The sequence below is a fragment of the Lissotriton helveticus genome, chromosome 9 (genome assembly GCF_964261635.1).
Source record: "Lissotriton helveticus chromosome 9, aLisHel1.1, whole genome shotgun sequence".
NCBI classification, from domain to species: Eukaryota; Metazoa; Chordata; class Amphibia; order Caudata; family Salamandridae; genus Lissotriton; species Lissotriton helveticus.
The window spans coordinates 1,039,717,721-1,039,744,288 of NC_136070.1; the positions used below are offsets into that span (position 1 = coordinate 1,039,717,721).

Here is a 26,568-nt window from a genome sequence, read left to right on the forward strand (position 1 = left end):
AAGCTCCACTCTGCACTCTGAAGCTCCACTCTGCACTCTGAAGCTCCACTCTGCACTCTGAAGCTCCACTCTGCACTCTGAAGCTCCACTCTGCACTCTGAAGCTCCACTCTGCACTCTGAAGCTCCACTCTGAAGCTCCACTCTGAAGCTCCACTCTGAAGCTCCACTCTGCACTCTGAAGCTCCACTCTGCACTCTGAAGCTCCACTCTGCACTCTGAAGCTCCACTCTGAAGCTCCACTCTGCACTCTGAAGCTCCACTCTGAAGCTCCACTCTGGCTGAACATAACAGTCTGCAGTTTCACACGTTACATTTGTGTTAGCTGCATTACGTCATAATTTATTGTCAAAGGCTGGTTCAAATATGTTCTTTCAATGTTTCAAGCTGTTTTCAAGCGTTCACGCTTTAGTCAGCCCACTACCGAGCAGACTGACCCGGACCCAGCCCAGTCCATCCAGGGCTTTCAGTGGCATTCAAAGCGGGAGGGGGCGGGAAAGGGGGAGGAGAGACGCTGACGACGGCCGGCCGGAGCACGAAGGCGGGCACCAGGAAACAAGCGGGAGGGGGAGCAAGGGAGGTGCCGGCAATGCCGGAACAGACTCGGGGGCGTTCCCGGCGTCGCGTGACGTCGGCAAAAGCCAAAGAATGTCGGGAACGCCACCGTGTCTGGTCCGGCATTGACGGACAGGCCCCTCGTCCAATGGCAAGGCTCCATTTACGGAGCCAGCCAATGAATGAGGAGGGCCGACCCAAAGCACACTACAATTCTCATCAGGTTTTCGCCTGCGCGAAAAAGATGCGCAGAGCGCATCTTTTTGGCGAGGCAAAACCTAAAAACGAGTGTGGTACCACCAACAAACGATTTATATGGTGATTAAAATCTGTTATCACACTCTATATGTGATCCTTTTTGTGACCCTCAAAACATGGCATTCACTACAATGTATTTCAATTGGAACCAAATCCCGTAGTCCTGTGATGGCTGACACAACATATTTTATAGTTTGTGGCCAGCCAACCAGGAATATCTAGTCCCTTTTTAAAGTGGCTAATTAGAACATGTTTGGACACCAACAGTCCAGATATCATTCTCTTTTTATTCTGTTCATGACTACCCCAAGCACTTCATTAAACACGAATTTCATTAAAAATGCTCAACGGATTTACATCAAATCACAAAAAGCACATTTTCTGAATAAAGTCATAACTTGCTGCCAAATTTGGTGTAATTTCATTCAGTTGTTTTTTCTGTATCACTTTCCCAAAATTCGTATAGAAATTAACATGAGAAAAACAATGTTTTGGGGCTTCCTGATTGAATTAATTGGCACAAAACTTTCGAACAAGGAGCTGAGGTCAATGAACTTTTTTTTTTTTTAAATAAAGGTTATGTGAAGATTTGTGAAATGACGCCAACGTTATCAGCTAAACAAAAACGTTCTTCATTTGGAAAGTCTGACTTAACTATAACTACATGGTGGCAACTGCCACTGTAGTTGTGAATATATATTAATTTCTGAATTTGTATTACTGGTGAAACAGCTAAAAGTGCCTCAAGGCCTGACTTTAAAAAAAAAAGACTATATATAAACAGATGAATATTAACTATGGATTATCCTAATTTTTCATCGCTTTCCTCCATTTTGAGACAAGCTAATGACAAATAAAAAAATACTATCCATACAATCAACACCCAATTTTGCTTAAAGTCAATATTAGCATTTTCTAGGTAGTCCTTTCGATCAAGGCACTCGGGTGAAGGAGAGAAAAAATGGCCATTATTGTGAACTCGTGTTTTGGGTGGACGTTTCCTATTATTTCTTCTCTCTGTTTGATAGTAAAAATCAAATCCATCAGAACTGAACATATCTTCATTAGCTTGAGATGCAAAATGGGTCTGAATTTCTGAAGAGTCTATGAAAGTTTTAGATGGAAAGACAGATCCACTTTCTTCTTGGGCTATAGCCTTGTACATTGGTTTAATGTCAACAAACTGCTTGGCATTTAAATCCATCCATTTAATCAGGTCTCTTGCTCTACATTGAAAAACACTTATCAGAGTAATTGTATCACCCTCTGCTGTGTGAGTATTATTTGGGTACTCCTTGAAAAATCTGAAGTACAAGTCACTGAGGCCGTAGTTCCCCTTCTTGGGGGCAAACTGCTGAAAGTGGTTGTCTGCACTGTCTAGCCATCTCATGGCTGTCAGAGTATCAGCACAATAAACATCATCAAGGCACAAGAGCCCGTATTCAGACAGCTCAACTTTTAACAATGGGAAGTCATAGTGGTAACCATTGTGTGATACAAAACACACAGGTGGATACTGTCGACTTAGGAAGGCCTTGATCCAATCTAAAACATATGAGTTGAAGCTCTGTTTCCTGTTTTTGAAAAGAACTTCATTATTAAGTCCTGTAAGGGTTTTTGCTGATGACGTGAACTCTTTTTCTGGGTCGATACAAAGGCAGAGCTTATCCACAACACGAGGGAAGCGTGGGACTGGTCTGAAGGAGTTGGTGAATTCAGTGTTCTCCAGCGAATGCCTGCTCACTGCCAGTAGGCTGATTTCTGTAATTTTAGGCCGTGATGGTGGCAAACCTGTAGCTTCCAAGTCCATGAAAACAAATGTTTCAAAAGCCGCCCGTTTGAAATCCCACGTTGAATACATTCTGCTACTGCCTATGAAAAATGAAAAAACAAATACATATTTAATGGTTGGGTATGTTTCTCATCAACACATTTGGTGACTTGCTAAAGATGAATGTTTGCGAACAGTATACAGCTGCTGTTATTAAGCTGTTGTCCAGAGACCCCTAGGGGTTTGCGATTGTCTAGAAAAGTTTAACATGGTAATAGGTGAATAAAATGTAATGTATATAAATAAAGAAACTAAATGTAAAACTGAACATTTTAAAACGTTCTATTAATCTGAAGGTTTTTGAAACTGGAAGCTAAAAAATGTAGTTGGTATCCTCAGACTGATTTGTGTGAGCAGAATATTACAGGTAGGATGGGTGGCCTCAAATACATTTAGAAAACGTTCCCATTAAAATAAAATGTAAACTGTCAACACACCTCTAGTGCTATGAAGTGATAAATTACTAAGAATTGTCTCAGCATACCCTTGACCACACATACTCACTCACTGTCGGAGGGAAAGCGGCAACAACTTTCAAGGATCTCCATCCAACTGATGTCTCATAAATGCTAACGAGGCATTCCATTAAGCTTGTATGGCCACTTCTTAGGGAATTACCAGCACGTGCAGAACCTCAAGACTGCGCTCCTAACAAATGAAGGCTAGTCAGTAATCCTTTGGTGGCTGAATGGCTAGAATTTAGATGCTGGGAGTCAGAATGCGAGGGACTTCATAACTGTCCCAAACAAGCTGGGTAACTATCCTACAGAGCCAGAGAGCCATTATGGCTATCTTATAGAGGTGGCGCAAATACTCTATACTATATCACACGGTGTGATCAGTCACTGGAGGCTACTTTGTAATTTACTGGGCGGGATGGATAGTCTGTGGGGAGTGGAGACTGCATGATCCTCAAAACTGCAGGGTCATACCATGGTTTAAGTATGGTCAGGACTTAACCGGCTACCCCTTAAAGTAGCATAGACAACCTCAGAAGCCTGCATGATCAGAGCCTGCAGCTTGCATGGCTTGCCACTGGGGATTGCACTGCTGTCCCCCAAATTTCTTAACTACTAACCATTAGAGAGAGAAAGCTGGCAGGTATGTGTACGTGTGCAGAAAGTGTGCGACAGTCAGAGGAAATGTATATCAGTGTTCGGCTGTATGCATGACAATGTGAGGTAGTCGGTCTAAGACGGAGTATGCATGATACTGTGCGTGAGAGTGTGTTATAGTGACTTAACCAGACACCATGAGGCTTTGCGAGATCTACTAATGCTGTATGTTTTAAATGTAAGACAGAGACAGATTTACTATGATTTCACATCTGGGCACATTGCACTGCCTTGCATTAGTCTGCGGCAGGTAGGCATTACATGGCTGGATCATCTGCATTCCCATGCACCCACCCATGTATTTTGACAAAAACCCAGATTTAGAAAGACTGGTAAACCTGGGTTTGCGCCAAAATTGGTGCACCTAGCCGACAGAGGCGTAATAAGGAGAAATATTTGTATTTTTCCTCGTTACTTCCTCTTTCCATGTGTGCTGTATTCTACAGCACACATGGAAAGAGGAATGTGACCCCAAGAATTGGTTTTATTGCATGAAGATCTTCCTTACTGCAAAAAAAGCAATCTAGCCTGGTAAAGCCTGCAGTATGGTACGAAGGTACCTGATTGGGTGCTAGACAGCCCACAGTGTATCAGTGTAAGGAGAGAGCAGAAATGCTCTATATCTTTGTAAATATGGAGCATTTCTGCTCTCTCACTCTCACAAACGCTTCGCAGCAAGTATCCTTGCTGCACTGCGTTGTATGAAATAATGGTAAGTGTGCCCCAAAGGGGCATATTAACTACTATTTTGCGATGTGTTTTCATCACAAAAGTAACACATATCGATGCAAAATCTTTTTTCCCCCAATGTACTTTCCAGTGCAAGAATCATTCCATTTGTGGTGCATGGGCATTTCCATGCAATCACCCATGTTTTTTTACGCAAGACTATCTACTAAAAAAGTACCCAGGGTTTTGTGTACAAAAATAACACCTTTTTGAAATAGGCCCTATCAAGGAGAAATGCTTGTATTTCTCCTAGCTATTCCAAATTTGCAATGTGTGCTGCAATGTACAGCACACAAATAATGTAGGGAAAGTTCTAAAGTTACTGTACGCATTGTGGGCCTCATTTATGAGACCCCTTACGGCAACGGCACGTCACTTTTTTGATGTTCCGGTGGCGTAATGTGCCCCGGCATATTTACAAGGCCACGTAGAGCAGTTTTATGTGGATTTTCATGGCCTTGTATATATGTGCCCCTTTCATGCAGGGGCGTTCCATGGGTATTGTTGTGGGTGGTCCCACACAGCACCCATGGAATCCGATACATTTCCAGATTTACAAGAAATCGTAAACCGTGGAATGCGTCAGAAACTCACACCACCCCTGGAGTGGCGTTAGGGAGCCACAATGAGTAGAAATGTTTTAATTTCTCCTTGTTTTCCCTTTTTGTGTGTGCTGCATTCTTTAGATCACATAGAGAGAGGAAATCGCCTGAACGGATTGATTTTGTGCAGGAAGGTGCCACTTCCTGAGCAAAATCAATCAGACCCCCCAACACAGGAACTCTTGCACCATGTGCAAGGGTGCCTGCGTTGGCGCACAGCAGCCCATTGTGCGACTGTGAAAAGGATAGGAATGCACTATATTTTGTAGGTATGGCGCATTCCTGTCCTTTTCTTTTAACGTAGGGCAGCGCAAATAGATACCTTGTGGCGCTGCCTTACCTCAAAATCTCATAAATGAGGCCGAATATTTGTTACTGGAAGGGTACCCTTCCAATACAAAACCTATATTAGACTGTGTGCACAGCACTCGGCAGCCTGATTGCAGTTCTGCCAAGTATCACGCATCGTGTGTGACACTAACGCATACCAGTGCGGTGCTCCGCATCACCACACTGAAATGTATTGTCACGCATTTAGGCATAGCCCCACAGCTGTCACTCAAGCCGTTAGCGCTGCCTAAAACTATTAAAATGGAGTGGCAGCTGGCAGCGCGCACTGCTCTCATTATATCATGCTTAGGGCTCGCTCGCGGCTGGCTGAATTATTAGTGGCTGAAAGTGAAACATTTACTTGTGTGCATTGAGGACGGGGGGGGGGTCATGCCCTGCTGATTGAGAGTTAACCTGAGGGAGGGGGCTGGACTACTTTGCGTCTAAACGTCATGGCGCAGCAGCGCTGTCTGTGGGCACCGTCGGCCGCCGCGTGGCTCAGCTTCTCAGTCAGAAAGCTGCAGTAAATATTTGAGCCTCAGCCGCGCCGCCCGCGGTGATATAAAATTGCAAAGAGAGCCATACAGGAGTGACCGTTGCAGCAGCAGTGATCAGGACTGTCACTGGAGGACCTGAATGGCCTGGCTCGGAGGACTGAGTAAGCAGGGCGGCAAACGGCAATTGCATGGTGGCTCGAGGCCTGCCGCCTGAGCCTACCGCGCAGAGCAGAGTCGCTGCAAGAATTACTGGCAGAGAAGTATGTGAGAAAGTGGTGAAATGCAGCTAAAACACGGTATGTGCGATTGAACAATTCCTTCAGGCAGCGCGCGATCAGCAGCTGCCTGCAGTCAGTGGCTCAGAAGATCTGTAGTGTCCTGGCTTGGCTGCATGATCTAATGTCGATCGACACCCTTTATTATATAAAGAATATAATTTTACTCTGCTCTGTCACACGTGCATTCATACCGGCCCAGCTGGATTCTCCCCTGAAGACTTTCCCTAATTACTAAAACTGCCATGCCCAGGGGGAGGCTCACTGAGCTGACCTGTACCTGCTCGCTGTCTTCCTCCCTGAGACTTCAAAATTTGCAAACATACGTGACAAGAATTTTCAATTCTATTAAGGACAAGGAGGCGAGGATTACGCTTATTCTCATTTCTTTAATGAAATGCTCAGCAGCCAATAAAATACCTAAAAAACTACATTTCCCATGAACACTTGGGAATAACCATAGAGTCTACAGTATAAAGGGTCCTAATGCTAGTCCTTCTTCCTTTTTCTTTGTGGAGGAAACAGTTCAAGTCCAGAAGGCAATCCAACGTAGACCAATAAGAATAGAACCAAACACGCCGCAGATATCCAAAGGAACTGGAAACAGACAGCAGAAGAACTTGGAGTCCTCGAGCCAGGCAAGGGATGAACTTCAGGCGGATGGAATCGGCAAATTCTACTTCGGGTCTGAACCTGAAAAAGATATATAGCCGTAATATCCAAATAGTGCAAGAAAAAGTAAAGTCATTCCAGGGGGGGGGGGGGAACAAGGAATAAGATTTGCAACAGCATGAATACAGATTATAGCAAATAACAATGCAAATCAATTACAATGGGTGGGATAATCCTCGCCTCCTTGTCCTTAATAGAATTGAAAATTCTTGTCACTTATGTTTGCAAATTTTGAATTTTATGTCAGGACAGGAGGCTTCGATTATGCTTGTTCAAAGCTGAGCCACCACCACAGAAACAATATGATCAATTGGTTTATAATAAAACGTTTTGAAAACTGAATCAGAAGACCAATCTGCGGCCTTCATAATGTCAAAAAGGGTGACACCCATGGAGAAGGCCTTAGAAGCCATCGCTCCACGTGCAGAATGTGCACCAAACACAGACACATCAATGCCCGCTTCGGACATGAGCCACCACACCCAGCGTGCCAGAGTAGCTGGAGTGACAGGGCGAAATGGTTTCTGTAATGCAATTAACAATTGACCCTGCATATCTGAACGTAAAGAAGCAGTACTTACCTCGTAATCCTTGAGGCACTGCACAACGCAAAGGTTGGGATGAGTGGGAAAAGAGGGATACGTAATCAAAGTAGTATTAGACTTAGTTCGTCTAGAAAGACGAAAAGTAACACCGTCAGGCGTGAAACTGCGACCCGCAAGATCTAACGCGCGGACATCCGACACACGTTTTTAAGAAACAAGGCACAACAACATGGTCAACTTAGCGGACTACTGTTTACGGGACAACAACGGATTAGAAGGCCAAGCCTCCAAGAACCGCAAGACAATGGAAACATCCCATAAAGAGACGTACTTAGGAGTGGGCGGTTTCGAGAGACAAATACCTTTAAGCAATTTGGAAATGAAGGGGTGTTCACCAGCAGGCTTGCCATCACTCTGGATGTGGCCAGCTAAAATAGCGGAACGAAAATTATTGACCGTCCTATAAGCCAGGCCTGAAGAGGCCAGGGACGCCAAAAAGTTAATGATTAAAGAGACATCCGCTGAAACGGGATCAACTTCCCGTTGAACACACCAATCACGCCACCGCTTCCAAGCGCCTTTGTATCTTTTGTGAGTATTGGGAGACCATGCCTCACTAATGAATTTGGAGCGTCGCTAGAAATGCCTGGGATCGTCCAGCGGTCCCTGAGATCCACCACGCCAGCAGCTGGAGAGAGCCGGACAGAATCAGGGGATGCGGATCTTCGAGAGGATCCAGCAAAAGATTCCACTTCTGGGGAAGAAGGAGAGGAACCTCGCAACACATTTCCAGAAGAACCGGGAACCACGCTTGAGCCCTCCAGAGCGGAGCAATCAGAATCAGATCCGTTCGAAAGCGTGTGGCGTAAGCCAGGACTCTGGGAATCATCATGAATGGGGGAAACGCATAACAGAGTCGAGGGCCAAGCCTGAAGAAAGGCATCCGTGGCTAGGGCCAGCGGATCCGGTCTCCAACTGTAAAACAGCGGAAGTTGCGTGTTGAGGCGAGAAGCAAACAGGTCTATGTGACACTGGCCCTCACGCCGAAGAATGGAACGGAACACTCGAGGGTGAAGCCTCCAGTCGCTGAAATCCCGAAGATGTCTGGAGTGCCAATCCGCAATTTGATTGTTGCGACCTGGAAGATACTCCGCAATAACAGTGATCCTCTGCTGCAGGCAAAAATGCCAAAAATTCTTGGCTATCTCCGCCAGTACCTTGGACCGAGTCCCGCCCAGCTTGTTGACATAGCGGACTGCGGACACGTTGTCCATCCGGAGAAGAATGCAGCAACTGGATTGAAGGGGAGAGAAGCACTTGATCGCAAAGGAACCCGCTAGGAGTTCCAGACAGTTTATGTGGAGAGACAACTCCTGAGGGGACCAACGACCCCCCGTCGAGACAGGACCGCATCGGGCTCCCCAACCCCAGCGACTGGCATCGGATTCTATCACTAGTTCCGGCGACGCACCGAAGAGAGCTCGACCATTCCAGGCCTCCATGTGGTCTAGCCACCATTGCATCTCCCACCTCACTTCCTCCGTCAGAGGAATCCGATCTGAGTACCTGAGGCCTTTCCGGAGATGTTGGATCTTGAGACGCTGCATTGCTCTGTAATGCAGAGGACCAGGAAAGATCGCCTGAATAGAAGACGCTAACAGACCTACTACACGTGCCAACGATCTCAATGACACAGTCTGTCTGGAAATAACAGATGTCAATTCCCTCTTGATGTAACAAATCTTTTGGCCGGGCAAGAGGAGCTGGCAAGCAACCGAGTCTATCTTGAAACCCAGAAAATCTATGGATTGGGTCGGAGTCAAAACCGATTTCGGAACGTTGATCTGAAAACCGAGAGATTGCAAAAGACCTATGGACCACTCCAGATGCGTCAGAAGCCTGAGCGGACAATCCGCCATAAGGAGAATGTCGTCCAAATAAATAATCAGCCGGACACCCCGAGCTCGAAGATGTTCTACAACTGGTCTCAGTAGCTTCGTGAAGCACCATGGGGCCGACGAAATACCGAACGGGAGAACCTGATACTCGTACCAAACTCCTTGCCACTGAAACTGGAGAAACCAACGATGGGGCCTGAAGATCGGTATCGACAGATACGCGTCCTTGAGATCCAGACGGACCATCCAGTCCCCTTCGCGCAGGAGATCCCGCAAGAGATGGATGCCCTCCATCTTGAAGTGCCGGTATACCACCCCTCCGTTGAAGTCTTTCAGGTTGAGAACCAGGCGAGACCCCGCCTCCCTTCTTCTCGACCAGAAAGACTGAGCTGGCAAATCCCGTCGGATGACGGCTGGTTGGAAGAATCGCCCCTTTCCGGAGAAGAACGTCTATCTCTTCGGAGAGGCATGCTTGATCTTGAAGGGAAAAACTTAAACAAGGGGGAGGACGGGTCTGATGCATAGGGTGATAGAACTCTATCTTTAACCCTTGTACGGTTTCTAGCACCCATGCATCGCTGGAGATCATGCGCCAGTTGTCGAGGAAAAACTGCACTCTTCCCCCCCAAAACCACATCGCAAGCATGAATCAGGCTCACCTGCAGAGTTGGAGTCCTGATAATGGCCCTGTTGTCCTCCGGAACGACCTTTGCCATATTGTCCTTTACCCTTGCGGGAGGGATAGAAGTTAGCTCTGGTGGAGTATCCTGAGTCGTGTCCTCCTCCACTATGAGAGGTGTTACCTCGCTGGGACTGTTGAGCTGACCCACGGTGTCGTCCGGCCTTGGCAAAAACCGGACGCATAACCCGGCGCAATGATGCCTGCGCCTTGTCGATGCCACTGAAGGTGGAAACAAACTTGGTAAGCTCCTTCAAGAAAGGCTGCCCAAACAAAAGACCTTGCGCTTCCGGACCCGACTCAGAGGTCGAAAGCTCCGCCAGTTTCGGGTCCAATTTTAAAAGAATAGATCTGCGCCGCTCAGCGGACACAGCACAATTGGCGTTACCCAATTGACAGATTGCCCGTTGTGCCCATTCAATCAGTTCATCTGGATCTACAAGGGCCGAAGCCTCCTTCGCCTGGAACCCAAGATCCTGAATTTTGGTTAGAGGACCAAGGACATCAAGCAGCTTGTCTTGGCAAGACCTCCAAGACCGGTCAAGGCCCTTTTTAGGGTCCTTTGCATATTTCTTTAAATAGGTGACCATCATGGGATCGACCTCTGTCGTATCCGCCAAATGATCTGCGAGGTCAGGTCTCGGGCATTCAGAGCGGAGTCTAGCCCGAACAGATGCATCAAAGGGCTGACGAATGTGTGCCTGAATATAGGCTGCGACTGCAGGGGAAGGCAACCATGAAGATGAATTAGGGTGCAGGATATCAGCGGGCTCAAAATTCAACACAAAAGGACGTTCTGGAGCGTCAACAAAATGTTCTTTGCAGACACGCTTTCTGGGCGGGGGGGAATTATGGTCTGAAGAAGCTGAAGTATGAGCATTGTCAGAATCGTCAGTATCCTGAGGCGCAGAAGACTTGGAAGCCTCAGCCGCCAAAGTTTTAGCCAGTTTCTGGAAATCAGACTTATGGGGATTGACAGGAGACTTGGTGGATTTCTTAGCCGCAGGCAACCATCCTTGTTGCTGCGCATACATGTTTAAATGACGCTTGAGAGGATTAATTGCACGCACCAGCGCCTTATTGACAGATTGCTGGACACCTTTGTCCAATTCCTCCACTAAATTATGCTCCAACGAACCTTCATCCTCGTCCCCATAATAGTAGTCATCATCTGCGTCATAGTATTCAGCCATGATACACAAGTGTATTAATTAGAGCCCACAAGATGACTAGCAGAAATATGGAGTGTCAAAGACACAATGCAAGAGGGAGTGTGAGAACCTCACAGCAGGCTTCCAAAAGAGCAGGCACAAACCTGTCTCCAAATGATGTAAAATGTGGAGGGAGCAAAGCCTGCCAAGCCAAAACACACTAGGCAGAGCCTATGCAACAAAGTCACTACCGAAGCCCTCACAGGACTCCAGCGTCGTACGGGGTTAATTTTAAACAGGCTGTGGGCATGGGCGTTGAAGAAACGACCTCGTCACTCAACCGGCGCTGCGAGGGAGTGCAGAAGCCGGAAACGAAGCAGTGCGCATGCGCGACACTGCCCCCTGAGGAAAAAACCCGACTCGCGCTCTGTGCGCGAGCCGGTAACCCCTTCTCCCGCTCCACAGCGTTCGCAGGCAACACACAGGCTCCCGGACACAAACGGAGGTGAACACACGCTCCAAGACTGACCACGCCGACAGAACGGGTGAAACAGGCAGAAGCGCAATAAAACAGCCGGGGCGCTCCAATGAAGCGTGAACACAGCGCACTACCAAACGCTAAAGCCTAAACACAAGTAAGCAAGAAATACCAATAGTACAGCAAGCATACAGCAATAAGCAAGCAAATACAGGTAAAGGCACTTAACTGGCTGCGGAGCAGCAAAGAAAGAGGAAGAAGGACTAGCATTAGGACCCTTTATACTGTAGACTCTATGGTTATTCCCAAGTGTTCATGGGAAATGTAGTTTTTTAGGTATTTTATTGGCTGCTGAGCATTTCATTAAAGAAATGAGAATAAGCATAATCGGAGCCTCCTGTCCTGACACAGAATTTCCCTAATTACTAACCTTCATTCCCATGCCTCTGAGCTGACCTGTACCTTCTGACCCATCCCCGTGATCCCCTCCAGTTTTGCTCCGTAGGCATAGAGCAGATCACGCTGCACTATGGTCCAGGGGCTGCCTCTCACAGGCCTCTCACAGTCACAGGCCTAGAACAGAAGGAAGCTCTCAGCCGGCCCCTCCGCCTCACGCTCAAAAATATAATAATCGGAGAAACAGACTCGGGGTGCAGTCTGAGGGTGAGACGTCTGCCATGGGCGGCGTGCCCACTGGTGCCTGCACATCGCTACCTGTCATCCAGCTACTACCCCTTCACCCTGACTGACCCCCACAGAGCTGCGAAGGAATTTTGTTTAATGCATGCAGCCTGCTTTCTGAAAAAATCGACATTCTGTTTGTGGTCTGGTAACCCTGGATCTTTCAGTCAGAAGCTGGGAATGAGCTCAGTGCTAGAGCAATTTCCACCGGCTCGGAGCAGAGAAAATTCACTGCCAACTGTCTCTTTAAATGTACAGCACAAAGCAAACATATAAAGGATTACTTGTTGCACTTGAACCATTTCTGCTCACCACTCCCTGGCAACCTCAATGCTCAACGATCATTTACTTTAGGATGCACAGCGGAACCTGTAGAGCCCATAAAGACCGGGTCCCTTCAGCAAAGATGGAACACTTTTTGTATGACCCACATTTGGGGGTCCACAGACACTACTTATCGGAAGGTGCAGGGTGCTCGTCCAGCTTCCAGGCAACAGTACAGTTATTCACAGCAGAGCAGCACATTCGTTTTCCATCCCATAACCGAGATCGTATCTATAAATTAACCAAGCAGGCCAGCGCACCTCTGGCTATATTTACTTTCTGCAATAGCCATGTCAAATGCCTCACATTTGCTTTTCCACTTCCATTTCAGATTTTGCCCATCTCTCTCGCTCCTCCAATATCACCTATACCCTTTCTTTTTCCATCGCTTTCCTTCTATTAACGCTCTCCTCCTTTTATCTACCTCCTCCCCCTCTCCCTACTCCCATTGTCTCCCTCCTTCCCTCTCTTCTACCGCCTCCTATTTTCTTCTTTCTTTTCATCCCTCTCCCTCCACCTTTTACAAATGTATACATGTGTAGTCTGCAGTTAATGGCATGTGATGTCTTAATGAACAGCCTGTAATCTACAGCATGTTCAAAACAGGACAGTATAGTCTGCAATGTCACTGTCGTTGTAAATTTAATGCTAAAATAATGAGAATAGCTAATGGGCAACTGGCTGACGGCCGTGGTTAGAGCTGTGACCAGGTGTGTGTTTCTGTCTCCTCCTTTACGTTTGCGGTTTATTTCTCAAAACCGCCGGGGGTAATTTAAAGCAGGTTTCTGACAATAATAAGGTGTCGGCTATGTTGTATAGGAGATTACTGCGCAAACCTCAGCCTGTGACTGGACAATGCAAAATGGTGCTCGTCAGCCTGTCTGCGCGTGAATCAGCTGAGAGTGAGGCACTTATCCAGCTGAGATGCCTCTGAGTGTAACTTGTTCATGTTGAGGCCTCACACATCCTTCCTGTTGGGCCAGGTCCCACGTCGACAGAGAACATCATGGTCTTGGACTGCCGGCCACCTCCCCCCTTAAACACCGACTGAATTACCCAATTCAACCAGTCAACACATGGGGGTCTTTGGAAGTCAAGGGGGGGTACGGGGCCCCCCCCCTGGCCGTATTTATTAAAATATAAAAACAAATCAAAAATTGTAATCAAATAAACATTTCTGACAATTATTAAAATGCACACTTTTCAGAATATTAGATTGACATCCGTTTCGACATGGTATGATGGGCTAACCTTAACAAATAGCTAATACAGCGTGTCTCCTAACGTAATCTAATCATCCTGAAAATTAAACTGCATTCTAATATTTCCAATACTTTTTAATAACTTTTTAATAACTTTAATAAAGGCCTACGGCAAGGTCGCCAACCGGTGTCAGATCCTTTTACAGCTGCGCTCTCACGTTGAAGATGCGCATGCGCAACCCAGGGCACGTTACACCCACGTGCGCTCCCCGAACTCCATTTAACCATAACAGGAGGGCCCAGACACTCGCGCACCTTAGTGACGTCATAGTGTTGTGAGGGGTGGCTACCAGCCTGAGGAAAGCGTAGACTCCCTCCCCCGCACCCTTTAAATTAATGGAGATCATCTCCTGCCCCTGAAGTTCTGAGAGAGACCAAATGGCCCCTCCCGCGGGCGGCCCCTTTCGTGAATGGGTCCGCCCCCCCCGTAAGGACCTTAAAATGCTGCTCACCGATTAATGACCTTACCGCCAGACACACATAATAAATACGACAATGCTATTCTAAAAGGAAAAAAGGCCTAAGGATAAAATTGTTAACACACAGCAAAGCATAAACATCTACATATATAATTACTCCTGTAAGCGGGAAAAAGGGGCCTAAGGAAAGAATTGGTTAAAATCACGGCACTGCACCAACGTTTAAATTCTGTACTTCCTTCCAGTAAACAGGAAATTCAAGGCCTACTGGATCAAGTCCCCCTTACATCTATGTTCCGGCACATTGACAAAACCTGATACTCACCATTTGCCAAGCCCCAAGGTCTGCTAATAAGGGATGGAGGGTGGGGAAAATTAAACGGCCCCACGGTGGGGCGAGGAGCGAGCCTGGGGAGCGCGGTCACAAAGAGGCCGCTTCCCGCGCTCCCCAGGCTCTTAACCCCTTCGCCGCCGCGACCCCGCCCCCTCGCCCCGGAAGCACACCAGTACTTCCGGGGCGAGGGGGCGGGGAACGCGGCCCCGAAGGGGACGGGTTGTGGGAGGGACCGGGCCCCGCCATGCTTGCGTGGGGGTCTATTGGCCCCCCCTTGTATCATGGTCTTGGACTGCCGGCCACCTCCCCCCTTGAACACCGACTGAATTACCCAATTCAACCAGTCAACACATGGGGGTCTTTGGAAGTCAAGGGGGGGTACGGGGCCCCCCCCCTGGCCGTATTTATTAAAATATAAAAACAAATCAAAAATTTTAATCAAATAAACATTTCTGACAATTATTAAAATGCACACTTTTCAGAATATTAGATTGACATCCGTTTCGACATGGTATGATGGGCTAACCTTAACAAATAGCTAATACAGCGTGTCTCCTAACGTAATCTAATCATCCTGAAAATTAAACTGCATTCTAATATTTCCAATACTTTTTAATAACTTTTTAATAACTTTAATAAAGGCCTACGGCAAGGTCGCCAACCGGTGTCAGATCCTTTTACAGCTGCGCTCTCACGTTGAAGATGCGCATGCGCAACCCAGGGCACGTTACACCCACGTGCGCTCCCCGAACTCCATTTAACCATAACAGGAGGGCCCAGACACTCGCGCACCTTAGTGACGTCATAGTGTTGTGAGGGGTGGCTACCAGCCTGAGGAAAGCGTAGACTCCCTCCCCCGCACCCTTTAAATTAATGGAGATCATCTCCTGCCCCTGAAGTTCTGAGAGAGACCAAATGGCCCCTCCCGCGGGCGGCCCCTTTCGTGAATGGGTCCGCCCCCCCCGTAAGGACCTTAAAATGCTGCTCACCGATTAATGACCTTACCGCCACAGGCCAGGTAGTTAACCGACTATCTGGCCCCCCCCCAGAACTCCCCCCTTCTAGAAAGGTCATACTCTTCCTGCATAAACTTCCACCCATGCCAGGATGTTTCTTATAAAAAGGGCATTCCCTTCCTCTGTTAAGTGCACCCCATCCCGCAGGTAGAAGTGTTCCCCCCAAATGCAACCGTGAGGGATGGTCTGTAAGACCGGAGTCCTAAATAACCTGTCCAGCTTGTTGTTGACCCTCTTTAACGAGCTGTTCAACGCGCTGACTGAGTTTCCCCCCCTCCATTGCATCCTTGGTATCAGTTGTGACCATACTACAACACTACCTGGTAACCGCTTTGCTAGCCAACCCGCTGCAGATATAATTTCTTCCAGGAGGACCCTTCTGCCCAGACCTGCCAGATCATTCCCCCCTAAGTGAAGTATTACCGCCGAGGGTGGTGTAGTATGTCGCGCTAGTAAGTCCGACATATAGTCCCTGAACTGATTGAGGCGGAGCCCCCCCCTGCCATGGAAGGAGACCCTGCACCCCCTACTTTCCACCCTTTGTTTGCCTGAACCTGCAAGAAAAATTTTGTTAGCACGTTTGACATATGAATGCCCCACTACCCAAATGACTACGGTCTTCTGTCTGTCCTCCTGGTCCCTCCATGTTGTAGTAAAGTTGCCTTGATGCTCCATGGGTAGTTTCCGTCCTGCGTCACAGGCCCGTGAAACTGTAAATAACCAGAAAAACAGCAGGTATTAGCAATACTCCACATGGCGGCAGCTCTCACAACATGTGCAACCGCACGTAGCGTTTATAAGCGCTTGAGGACCATCTCCCAATTCTTTGCACACTCTTTGTGGTCAAACCCCTAGCTGTTGCTTCTGTGGCTGCCCCTATCCGGAAGGAGTGTGTCCCAAACTCTTTGTGATTATAACCCGCTTTTGCCATGCTCATGGCTAGTACCCTCTGGAACTGAAACCTGGTAAGAGGAGTCCCATCCCCATGCATTAGCAGTGACCCCACACACTCCTGTGCCCGCTGTCTTATTAGTTCCTCCACATGTGTCACCGGGCAGCAGGGATTGTTCCTTGCCCGATGTAACGCCAAACTTTGGCCCCTAGCGTCCTGATCAGTTTTAGATTTCCTGATGCTGATCCACATAGTGTCGCCCCTTATGCTGATATCCTGCAGCTGAAGGCCGCCTATCTTATCACCTTTGTTGGCCGCCACGAGTTCACCTACCCTGAATGCCCCATAGAAGGCTAAAGAGAAAGCAGCTTTAAATAGGCCCACCTCAGACGTAGAGCTACATGTGTCCGGCAGCGCGAGGAGAACAGCTGACAGACGTTCAAAACCTATGGGTTTCCTGGAATCTATGGAGGGGGGCTGCATGCGCCGCCATCCTTTTAATGCCCTGTGGGCCTGGAAGCTGTGTGTAGGGTCCCTGCCCCCCCGTGCCCGTGCGAAAAAGGAGATAGCGGCCTTGTGCCTGTTGCCACCGTGCGCCCTTCCTTGTGTAGGCTGCCTAAATACTCATTGAAGCTAGCCTCCATAGTCCAACTACTCTCCCAGCCCTGTCCCAGAAAGTGACAGTAAGACCTGAACGCCCCTTCGTATGCCGTCCTGGTCTTGGGTGCTAGGCTGGCTGCCACGAGGTCATGTAGTTGGGGGCACCAATTTGCCAAAGAATCGCCGGGAATTGGGCTGGCGCTGTCTCTGCCTCCGGCAAGTGATCCCTGAACACCTGCATCTTAAAGCGAGAAAGGGCATCAGCTGCATTGTTTAACACCCCTGGGACATGTTTTGCTCTGAAAAGTACATTCCTTGTCATGCAACACAGTACAATCTCTTTTATCAAGCGTAAAATGAGTGGACACCTTGCAGCTTGTTGGTTGATGCATTCAACCACCGACATATTGTCTGACCAGAATATTACCGATCTGTTGGCCAGTTCCTCGGGCCAGACTTTCAGTGCCACCCAGATTGGGAAGAGCTCGAGGAAACCAATGTTCACCGTCAGCCCGCTCTCCTCCCACCAGGCGGGCCACTTCTGCGCCACCCATTTCTTGCCAAGGATGGCACCAAACCCAACACTGCCCGCCGCATCGGTCCATAAACCAATGTCCTCCGAAGACACCGTGGGTGCACCCCACAGCACTCTTCCATTGAAATCCGCCAGGAATGCCATCCATATCCGCATGTCCTGGCGCACCTCAGCAGACAGCCGTGTCCGGTGATGTTTTTCACGAAGACCCCTCATGGCCTGTGCAATTGAGCGTGAAAATGGGCGAGCCATAGGAATTACTCTCAACGCAAAATTCAACTGTCCCACTGTCTGCTGCAACAGCCCTAAATTCACCTTCTTCGCTTGTAAGCACAGTCCTAGAGTCTGTTTGAATTTTTGGATCTTTTCTGCTGGTAATCTAAAACACCCCTCAACAGAATCCAGTTCGATGCCTAAAAATTCCAGGCATGTCACTGGTCCAACTGTCTTCCCCTGCGCCAACGGGACCCCGAAAGAGCGCATGAGCACGCAAAATTCCTGCAATGCCGACGCACACTCCCGTGAACCCGCCGGGCCCAGAAAAAGAAAGTCATCCAGGTAGTGCATCACCCACTGGTGACCCGTATGTTGTCTTAATGCCCATTCCAAAAAGGAGCTAAACTGTTCAAAATAAGCACATGAAATTGAGCAACCCATGGGCATACACTTATCCATGTAGTACTTTCCCTTAAAGGAGAAACCCAGCAGGTGCTGGTCCTCTGGGTGAACCGGGAGTAGTCTAAAGGCTGACTCAATGTCTGACTTAGCCATCAGTGTACCTGCGCCCAAACTCCTCAGCAAATTGTATCATCAATAGCATCATTCAATGATGCCCCCCTTGGTGCGGATAAGTTGTGGATGAGCCTAAATTCCCCTAGTTCTTTCTTAGGCACCACCCCCAGAGGAGAGCACACAAAATTCTGCGTGGGAATGACGTGAAATGGTCCTGCTACCCTCCCCAAACGCACTTCTTTAGCTATTTTTGTTGACACCACTGTTGGATTGGCAAGGACTGATAGCTGATTCCTACACTGTGGTCTCCCGACATACCCCCCAGCAGGAATTCGAAAACCATGTGTGAAACCCTCTTGTAATAATCTAGCAGACGTGTGATTCGGGTACCTGTTCAACCAGGGGATCAATGCTGACAGCTGGATGGGTGAATGTGCTATTAGCGGGTGGATCTTACTATTCAGGTTTCCTCCTACCCCTGCTTCCTGCACCACTATTTTTATTTCGGCATGTTGTTTCGGGGTGGGACGTGTGGCCACATACGCTACATGCGTGCCTGAACTTACAGGTACCTGGTGCCCTGTTGCATGTCCGCCTATTGAAGTCCCAACATACCCCCTTTGCCCCTCCATTTGCTCTCTGCTTTTGGGCCGTCTCCCCTCCCGGTGCTGATCGAAAGGGCTGTTGAAACGCCTGCTGCGGCCTAGGGAAATAACCTCTACCCGCATTTGTGCTTGTGCTTGCCCCCTGACCCTTCTCGAATTGATTGTGCCATGAGATAGAGTCTACCTTGTCCCATGATAAAGTTTTATCAAATTCTTTGGACTTTCTGAAAGCGACATCATATTCCTTCCATACATCCCCTGCATGATTCTCATGGAACATTGTTATCCTACTTTGGTAGCAGTTCATGGCTGGTTGCATCCCCTTAAAACGTTCGCCCATTACTGCGCCGAACACTGCAAAAGCCCTCAGCCAGTTGATGAGGTTTTCTTCCACCCTAAACTTGTACAACTTCGCTCTCCATTCACTGGGCAACAACATTTCCTTCTGTGATTTTGCATATTCCCATTCCCTGTTATCTATCAGCAATGAAAACATGTTCACATACTTGTCGGCCCATATCAATTCCTTTACACTCTGTGACACATGCTGTGCTAAGCACTCACCCCTAGAGGGCAATGTTCCTTCGCCCAGCAAAGGCAGGGCAATCTCCTTACCATTCCCATTGTCGTTGGGTAACATTGCTTCCGCGGTCTTGGCACTGCCTCCATCATTCGCTGGACCTGTTTGGGGAGAAACCGGTGCAGGCGGCGTTGCGCCCCTACCACTAGCCAACAATATCTGAGTCACCAATGTTTGTTGCTCCGTTGTCAGAGCAGTATTGACCGGCAACGCACCCCCCCCTAACCAAGGGAGAATAGCCGCCACCTGAGCTGCCAGGTCTATTGGCACGGGCCCTGGCGCGGGAGTGGGAGTAGGGCCCGCACCTAGGGGCACCGGAGCCTGTGGTGGCGCGACGGGTGGCACTGGTGCCGCCGCCGGTATTACTGGCACATTTGGTACTGCCACTGGCAACTGGGGCACCGGGGCTGGAACGGGCACCGGGACCTGAAGTGGCGGGAGTGGGGCAGCAGGGGGTACCTGTGGTGGCAGAATTGGTGCAGCAGGAGGTAGGATGGGAGTAATATTCTGTGGCTGCCCCCCCACCCTCTTATTTCTTGCTCGCCTGGGTGGTGTCACAAAGACGCCCCTTGGCTTGGGCGGTACTATCGTCCGCTTGGGTCTACCAGATGGACCGGCCTGGGCATCTACTTTGGCCCCCAGAACCGCTAAAGCCTTATCCATTTTATCAACCTTCCCCAGTCTCTTATCCATTGCAGACATTCTGCGCATCATTTTTTGTAACATTACACCCACATTTGGATTGACACGCCCCCTTCTTTGAGACATATTTATGAGCACACCGTGCTCCGTACCTGACCCAGCTGGTGGTGCACGACCTGTAATACCTGACCCGATCACAAGCGCCTGTGCTGATGTATGGCGACCACAACCTAGTCTCGCAGTCCTGCAAAACAAAGAGCGTTACCTTTCCCACTAGTGACCATGAACTAGAGAAACACCCTATCCTTGATATTATCACATAAAACCCAACATTAACTGGCCGGGCACCTTTAGCGTTTTAAATCGTTAAAGTGTAAAACAAAACAACTCTTGCACCGTATTAGCAATACTTACAACATACACTTCAGATAAAATTATACCAGCCGTGATATGCGGCAATAGATTCCACGATACGCCCTTAGCGCGCTATTCCAGTTAAACTATCCCCACTAGTTAACTCTAGCACTGTGTTGCAATTGATTTTTTATAAAACATGGATTTCAGTCAATAAATCACAACATAGACAGTCCTGGCTCCTTTTAGCGTGCAACTTCAGGTAAATTATCAAACCACGTGATATGAGGCAGTAAATCCCAACAGCAACCAGCAGGGCACCTTATCGTGCTAATACAATTAAAATATAAAAACTAAACAATTCTAGCACTTTGCTGCCCTTGGTTGCTCTAATACAGGGATTTCTGGTCTCCCATCCGGCTTCTGCCCTAGCTGCCCCTGCTTCGCTTTGTTTCAAAGCTTGCGCGTCTAATCCACAACTGCCTGCAACCACAAATTAATTAACAGTTTGCTGGGGCACTCGCGTGTCAACTTTACAACTTGTCAATTTCACAAATTCATTCCGCTGTGCTGGCTCGTTTAAAAAACGGCTTTTCCCCGACGTGCACTAAGCCTTCCTGCCGCTGCCCCCGCCCCGCAAAATACCTCGTGTTCCGCCTCTCCCTGAACGGTCTCCACCGCACGGCTGTGTGGCGCCTCTCACTCTTTGTCCCGGCCGCGTCCTCCCGCCTTCCAGCAGCAACCGCTCCCGCTCTGATTCACAAGGCGCCGGTCTGTGCTCCCCGACACCGTGTCCTCCGCTGCGACCCGTTCGCCACGCTCCGATCCAAGGCGGTCTGCTGGGCTCCTGGGAAGATACCGAGTCCTCAGACGACACAGGAACCTGCAAAAACCTGTAACAAAGAAAGAGAAAATTAAACGGCCCCACGGTGGGGCGAGGAGCGAGCCTGGGGAGCGCGGTCACAAAGAGGCCGCTTCCCGCGCTCCCCAGGCTCTTAACCCCTTCGCCGCCGCGACCCCGCCCCCTCGCCCCGGAAGCACACCAGTACTTCCGGGGCGAGGGGGCGGGGAACGCGGCCCCGAAGGGGACGGGTTGTGGGAGGGACCGGGCCCCGCCATGCTTGCGTGGGGGCCTATTGGCCCCCCCTTGTATTTCTGGTGCTTTGCAGGAGTTTTAAGATTTTCCTGGAGTTTTTTGTTGCTAAAATGCGTGTAACTTCTGGTATTTATGTGTCCCTTATCTTCATTTCGCTCGAGAAAAAGTGTCACTCATAATCATTGAAATGTCACTCATAATTACACTGAAAATATTAAAATGCCACAAATAGGAATTTGAAACCTTGGCAGCTATGTGATTGTGCGCCGGACTTGGGAGAGAGGAGGAAGGTGTCGTATTCCTGGCGCTGTCCTGCTCTCTATTTCTCACAATACACAGGAGGGGATTTATTACAAGTCCCTTGCGCCGCCATTACGTCACTTTTTCCTATATTAAAAGTGACGCAGCGACGGCGGAAGGGGCTTGTAAATAAGCCCCAGCATTTTTGACTGCAGCGCTGCATTGCGTCAGACTCTAGTAAATAGACCCCGGAGTGTACAATAGTGTATTACCGGCAGTGTTTGTGATGCTGAATGTATGTGCCCGAGACCTTGTTAGTGTGCTTAAATAGCTGTGAGAGAGAGTATTAGAGAAATAAGATTCAGAGGGCGCACAATAAAAGAACCACTCCGTAAATATATTCAATTAATACAGATATTTAATCATCATACCGCAAGCATTTCTTGAGAACTTACGGGGTTATATTTGCATTCAGAAACGAACGGCAAGGTGTGGCAGGGATCCAAGTATTTACAAAGTGCGCCCGTCTGTTTCTGCCATCTTTTGGGCTGTACTTCTTTCACAAAGACACTCTAATACACGGCTCTCAATGAGTCATTCTTAAAGAAACGAAACCGAAACTAATGACAGATTCACCAAACTCTAACCATTCTTCCGGGTTGAACGGACTATAAATAGGAAAAGAAGCCCAACTCGCTTAAGATATAGAACAGATCCCTCTGGCTGGCCATCAACAAGCATTGGCATAGCAAATAGGTCTCGCCTTTGGGGCTTAAAAATGCAACAGTTGATGTTGTTGCTTTAAGGATATTGCTCTGCATGACTAAATACTTGTAATGTCCCAGAAGCGAGACTTATTGGCGATGCTAATGTTTTTGTAGCATAAGTATGTTTCTAAACAGTGCTACAAAGTAAGGAATTGTCTGCTATTACAAATTGCACCAGGTTCGTTTTTGTAGTGCCAAAGAGGTGTGCGCAAATGTATGTAAGCGCTTTGGTGCTGGGCGTTCCACAAGATGTGGGCAAATGCTTTAAAGAGCCAGCCCTGCCAGCATTAGTGTTAATGTATTGGCAGTATTTTGTATCATATACATAGCTGCCAAGGTTTCAGAATGCTTTGTGTGACTTTTCATAATTTCAGTGTAATTATGATTGACATTCCAACAAATATGAGTGACACTTTTTCGAAAGCAAAATCAAGCAATGAAGATGATGGAAACATATAAATATCAGAAATATTACACTTGAGCAACAAGAAACTAACAAGTAGTTGAACTAAAGTGTACTAACAGCAGGCAGCTGAAAGCAGGGCAGAGTCAGACCACGAGAGTGCACAGTTCTAAGACTCAGAACACTACAGGCCCAGGGTGAAAGAAGCTCAGAATTATTGAAGCATTCATTTCATTTATTAATAACAGCCATAGCAAGTTAGCTGAACTACTAATACTCAGATGCCTTAGCCAACCTTTGCCCACACTCCGTCCCCTGGATCCTCCCTGCTGCCAGCATCAATCAAACTGATCAGGATACCGAGCATCAGTGGGGGCTCCAGGGGCCTTTCTGTCACAAGTGGGACCAGGTCCACAACAGATGGATGTGAGGCCCCAACATTAACATCTCTTCTCAACTGCCAAACACCGTCAGCTGACTCACAGACAAGCTCCGGGCACTGGGCAAGCCTCGAGTTGAGGGGCACACAGTCCCACATAGGTTATAGCTGGCAGCCAGAGCTCTGTAGTGTTATATTTCAAAAACTACTATGAGTCTAACACGTAGCACTGGGCAGGGCTGTGCATATCCGATGCAGCCAGTTTCATATATGTAGGTGTAACTGTCCTGATCGTGATACTGGACAATAATTTCTCAGACAAAGAGAGAGTTTCTGTGGAAACAGACAGCACAGCCAAACATAGCGGTCCGGGTAAGGATTCATAAACTCTCTGGTTAGGATAGAAAATGAGAGCAAACATTGGCCTAGGCAAGACAAAGAACTTCTCTGGAAAAAGAAAGGCAGGACTGGCCTGAGAAAAATGATAAACTCTATTGGGAAGCTGAACTAGTCTGTGAAGGACGGAGAACTCTGTAGCAGAGAAGTGAGAAGAAGGGCTGTGCTGTGCAGGCCTGCTAAACTCTCAGGAAGTGAAGACAGAAGCAGGTCTGGAATATGCAGCACTGCTTAATGAGTGTTTGGAAATAATGAGCCCGGCATGATAATACATCATATCTAAAGCCAGCTCAGCTTGCTTATACAAGCAAGGCACAGCTCATGTCACCCGATCACCAACACAACTCCTGCCGCCCCTTCCACTTCTCCCAGCACCCATGCCTCCTCTCTGCACGGACGCTCTCAGCCACCCAGTCCTATTTCATACCTTCAGTGTGTGACTGACCACCATCCATATCCATAGCTTGCAGGCATCAGGGAGCTATCCCATCTCATGTGAAGTATAACGTGGCTTTGAAGTTGACTTGCTGCCTGTCACAGTGGGTTCTCAGACAAGGACTTGTATGTGCAGCATCAGTAGAGCTGTATGTTGATATTGATTCTTCTTGTAATATGGCGGACAGTAGTCATTAGCCCTTCCTTAGTGTTCTTACCTACTTAGTCCCCCAGAATACCTGTGAGTGTTCCAACTTGTACCAGAGTGTTCTATGAGTGTCAGTTGATGGTCTGGTCAGCTGGCAAGGTTTTGTACTCAGCTGTGTCCTACAATAAATCTACATGTAATCAACTAGAAGTATCCTGTCATCTATCACCATCCTATCTACAACACTGTACTTTCCTGACAGTGTCAAGATTTGTCTCAGGCGCCATTCCAAGCCAAAACCCTATCACAGCCTCCAGTAGGACTCTGCAGCTGAGCATCCCAGTTATGCTGAATGAGAGGCTGAGGGGCCAGGCTGCCATATGATGAGACACTGTCAGCTATTCCTGTGACAACCACCTCTCCACGAGCCAAGCTGCAGAGCACGCTGGCAGCAGCTAAATGCGAACTGCTGCTCTTTCCATTTTTCAATAGTTTTAACAGATACAGGCACTTCACAGTGGATGTGCTGCTGACCCCCCAAAGGATCGTGAAATAGATTTGAGTTTGAGGTGTCAATCCAGTAATGTGAGGATAATCATTAATTTGAATTATTTTAAACCATATGCTTGGCACAGTGGTCCTTCACACACAAACATTCACATACTTGCGCAACACACAAGGTCTCGCCACCAAAGAACTACCCATACCCACCATATTCACTTACCCCTCTCGTAAGCGGGGGCCTGTAACTCAGATTGTCCTCCCTCATAGATTCCTGTGTGGATATATATATATATATATTTTTTTTTCCAAAGTCTAAGAATCATTACAAACGGCAAAAAAGTAGTTAGTCAGATTCAAACAAACTGTCCGGCACACATCCCAGAAAGGACACATTTTATTGTTTAAAGACATGAAAAATAACACACTCAACTTAGTGTGAAATGCTATTATAGGGCTGTACTAACAAAGATACACATCATAAACCAAAAAACATTGTAGAATTTGTGCTCCATAAATTAAGTTACTTTAGGAAATGCCTAAATCACGAATAAGTGTTCAATACCATTTGGCTTACAAACAAGGGAAATGAGTTAGTTCTTATTTTAAGCTAGTGGTTGTAGGTGGGCCCACCAACACTTATTTTTGGGAGCCAGCAGTTACTTTTCCTAATTAGACTTTTACCCAGAGCAAGACAGAGTAAAACACCTGGGAGCGGGGAGAGAAGTGAAAACAGTTATAAAGGATAAAGCAGAGATGAAAAGGAATCAAAGAGTGAGATAAAGAGGCAGTGGGTGTCTAGTGGTGGATGAAAGAGGGATGACGTGGAATCAAGACTACGCAGCAATGGTATTCGGTACCCCCGATATTCCTAGCACCGGCTACAGGCTTTACGAGCAAAATTTAGATCCCTCACACTTAATACTTGACAAATTAAGCACTGGAAATGCCATTGCACTCTTGAAGCACACTAAGCAATATGCCATTTGAGAATGAATACAAATATGGTAGTGGCTTGGTCAACAGCAGCCTTGAATATTACAACATATGAAAAAATCTCGACATGGCTTCCACCTAAGGCACACAAAGAAATACACTTTATTCAGTACAAGAAAACAACACCATGAAATGAACCCCATTTTGACTATTTTATAAAAATGAAATACACAGAAAAGAAACAGGCACGTAGGAAACTTGTTCATGCAATTTTAAAAGCCACATTTTTTTCAGCAGCATTCACACTGCCCAGGTGCATGGAAGGCAGGGGCATGGTAGCACGTGTGCAACATAAACTGACAAGGCCGGAGGAGGTAATCAAATACGAGTCTACTGACAACACCATCCTGCACTCTGGTATATTATTCTGCTCTCTTCAATAAAGCTGCAGCGGATGGATAGCGTTGGATTTGCTGGCTCGAGCACTACCAAATGACCAATCCCACTGGCTCAGACTTGGGATCTGGCTGGATTCCAGTTGACTCTGTTCCACACTACCAAGCCACTAAGCAAGGAGATGGAAGTAAGTCAGAGAGACTGGTAATGTACATGCCCACATCAGTCCAGTGGACACCTCCATCCACCGTCCCTCCCTCATTTTCACAAACCAGAACAGGC

The 26,568-nt window shown here is 47.7% G+C and overlaps 1 protein-coding gene across 2 annotated transcripts; it reads right to left on the reverse strand.

Moving 5' to 3' along the window:
* Positions 1-841: 841 nt before the first annotated feature.
* LOC144782169 (three prime repair exonuclease 2-like) lies at positions 842-22,486 on the reverse strand. Of its 2 annotated transcripts, none has more exons than XM_078661378.1 (2): positions 22,381-22,486; positions 842-2,683 (listed from the first exon to the last, which is right to left on the reverse strand). In XM_078661378.1, exon 2 carries the CDS (start codon positions 2,670-2,672, stop codon positions 1,614-1,616), a length of 1,059 nt encoding a protein of 352 aa, XP_078517504.1. In that variant the 5' UTR covers positions 2,673-2,683; positions 22,381-22,486; the 3' UTR covers positions 842-1,613. The 2 variants fall into 2 exon arrangements, 1 of the variants encoding a protein (XP_078517504.1); XR_013601113.1 differs by lacking the exon at positions 842-2,683 and adding an exon at positions 5,808-6,883.
* Between the last annotated feature and the right edge of the window lie 4,082 nt (positions 22,487-26,568).

Coding starts and splice junctions, on each gene's coding strand:
- LOC144782169 (XM_078661378.1), bottom strand. CDS start 2,672: ATGTATTCAACGTGGGATTTCAAACGGGCGGCTTTTGAAACATTTGTT.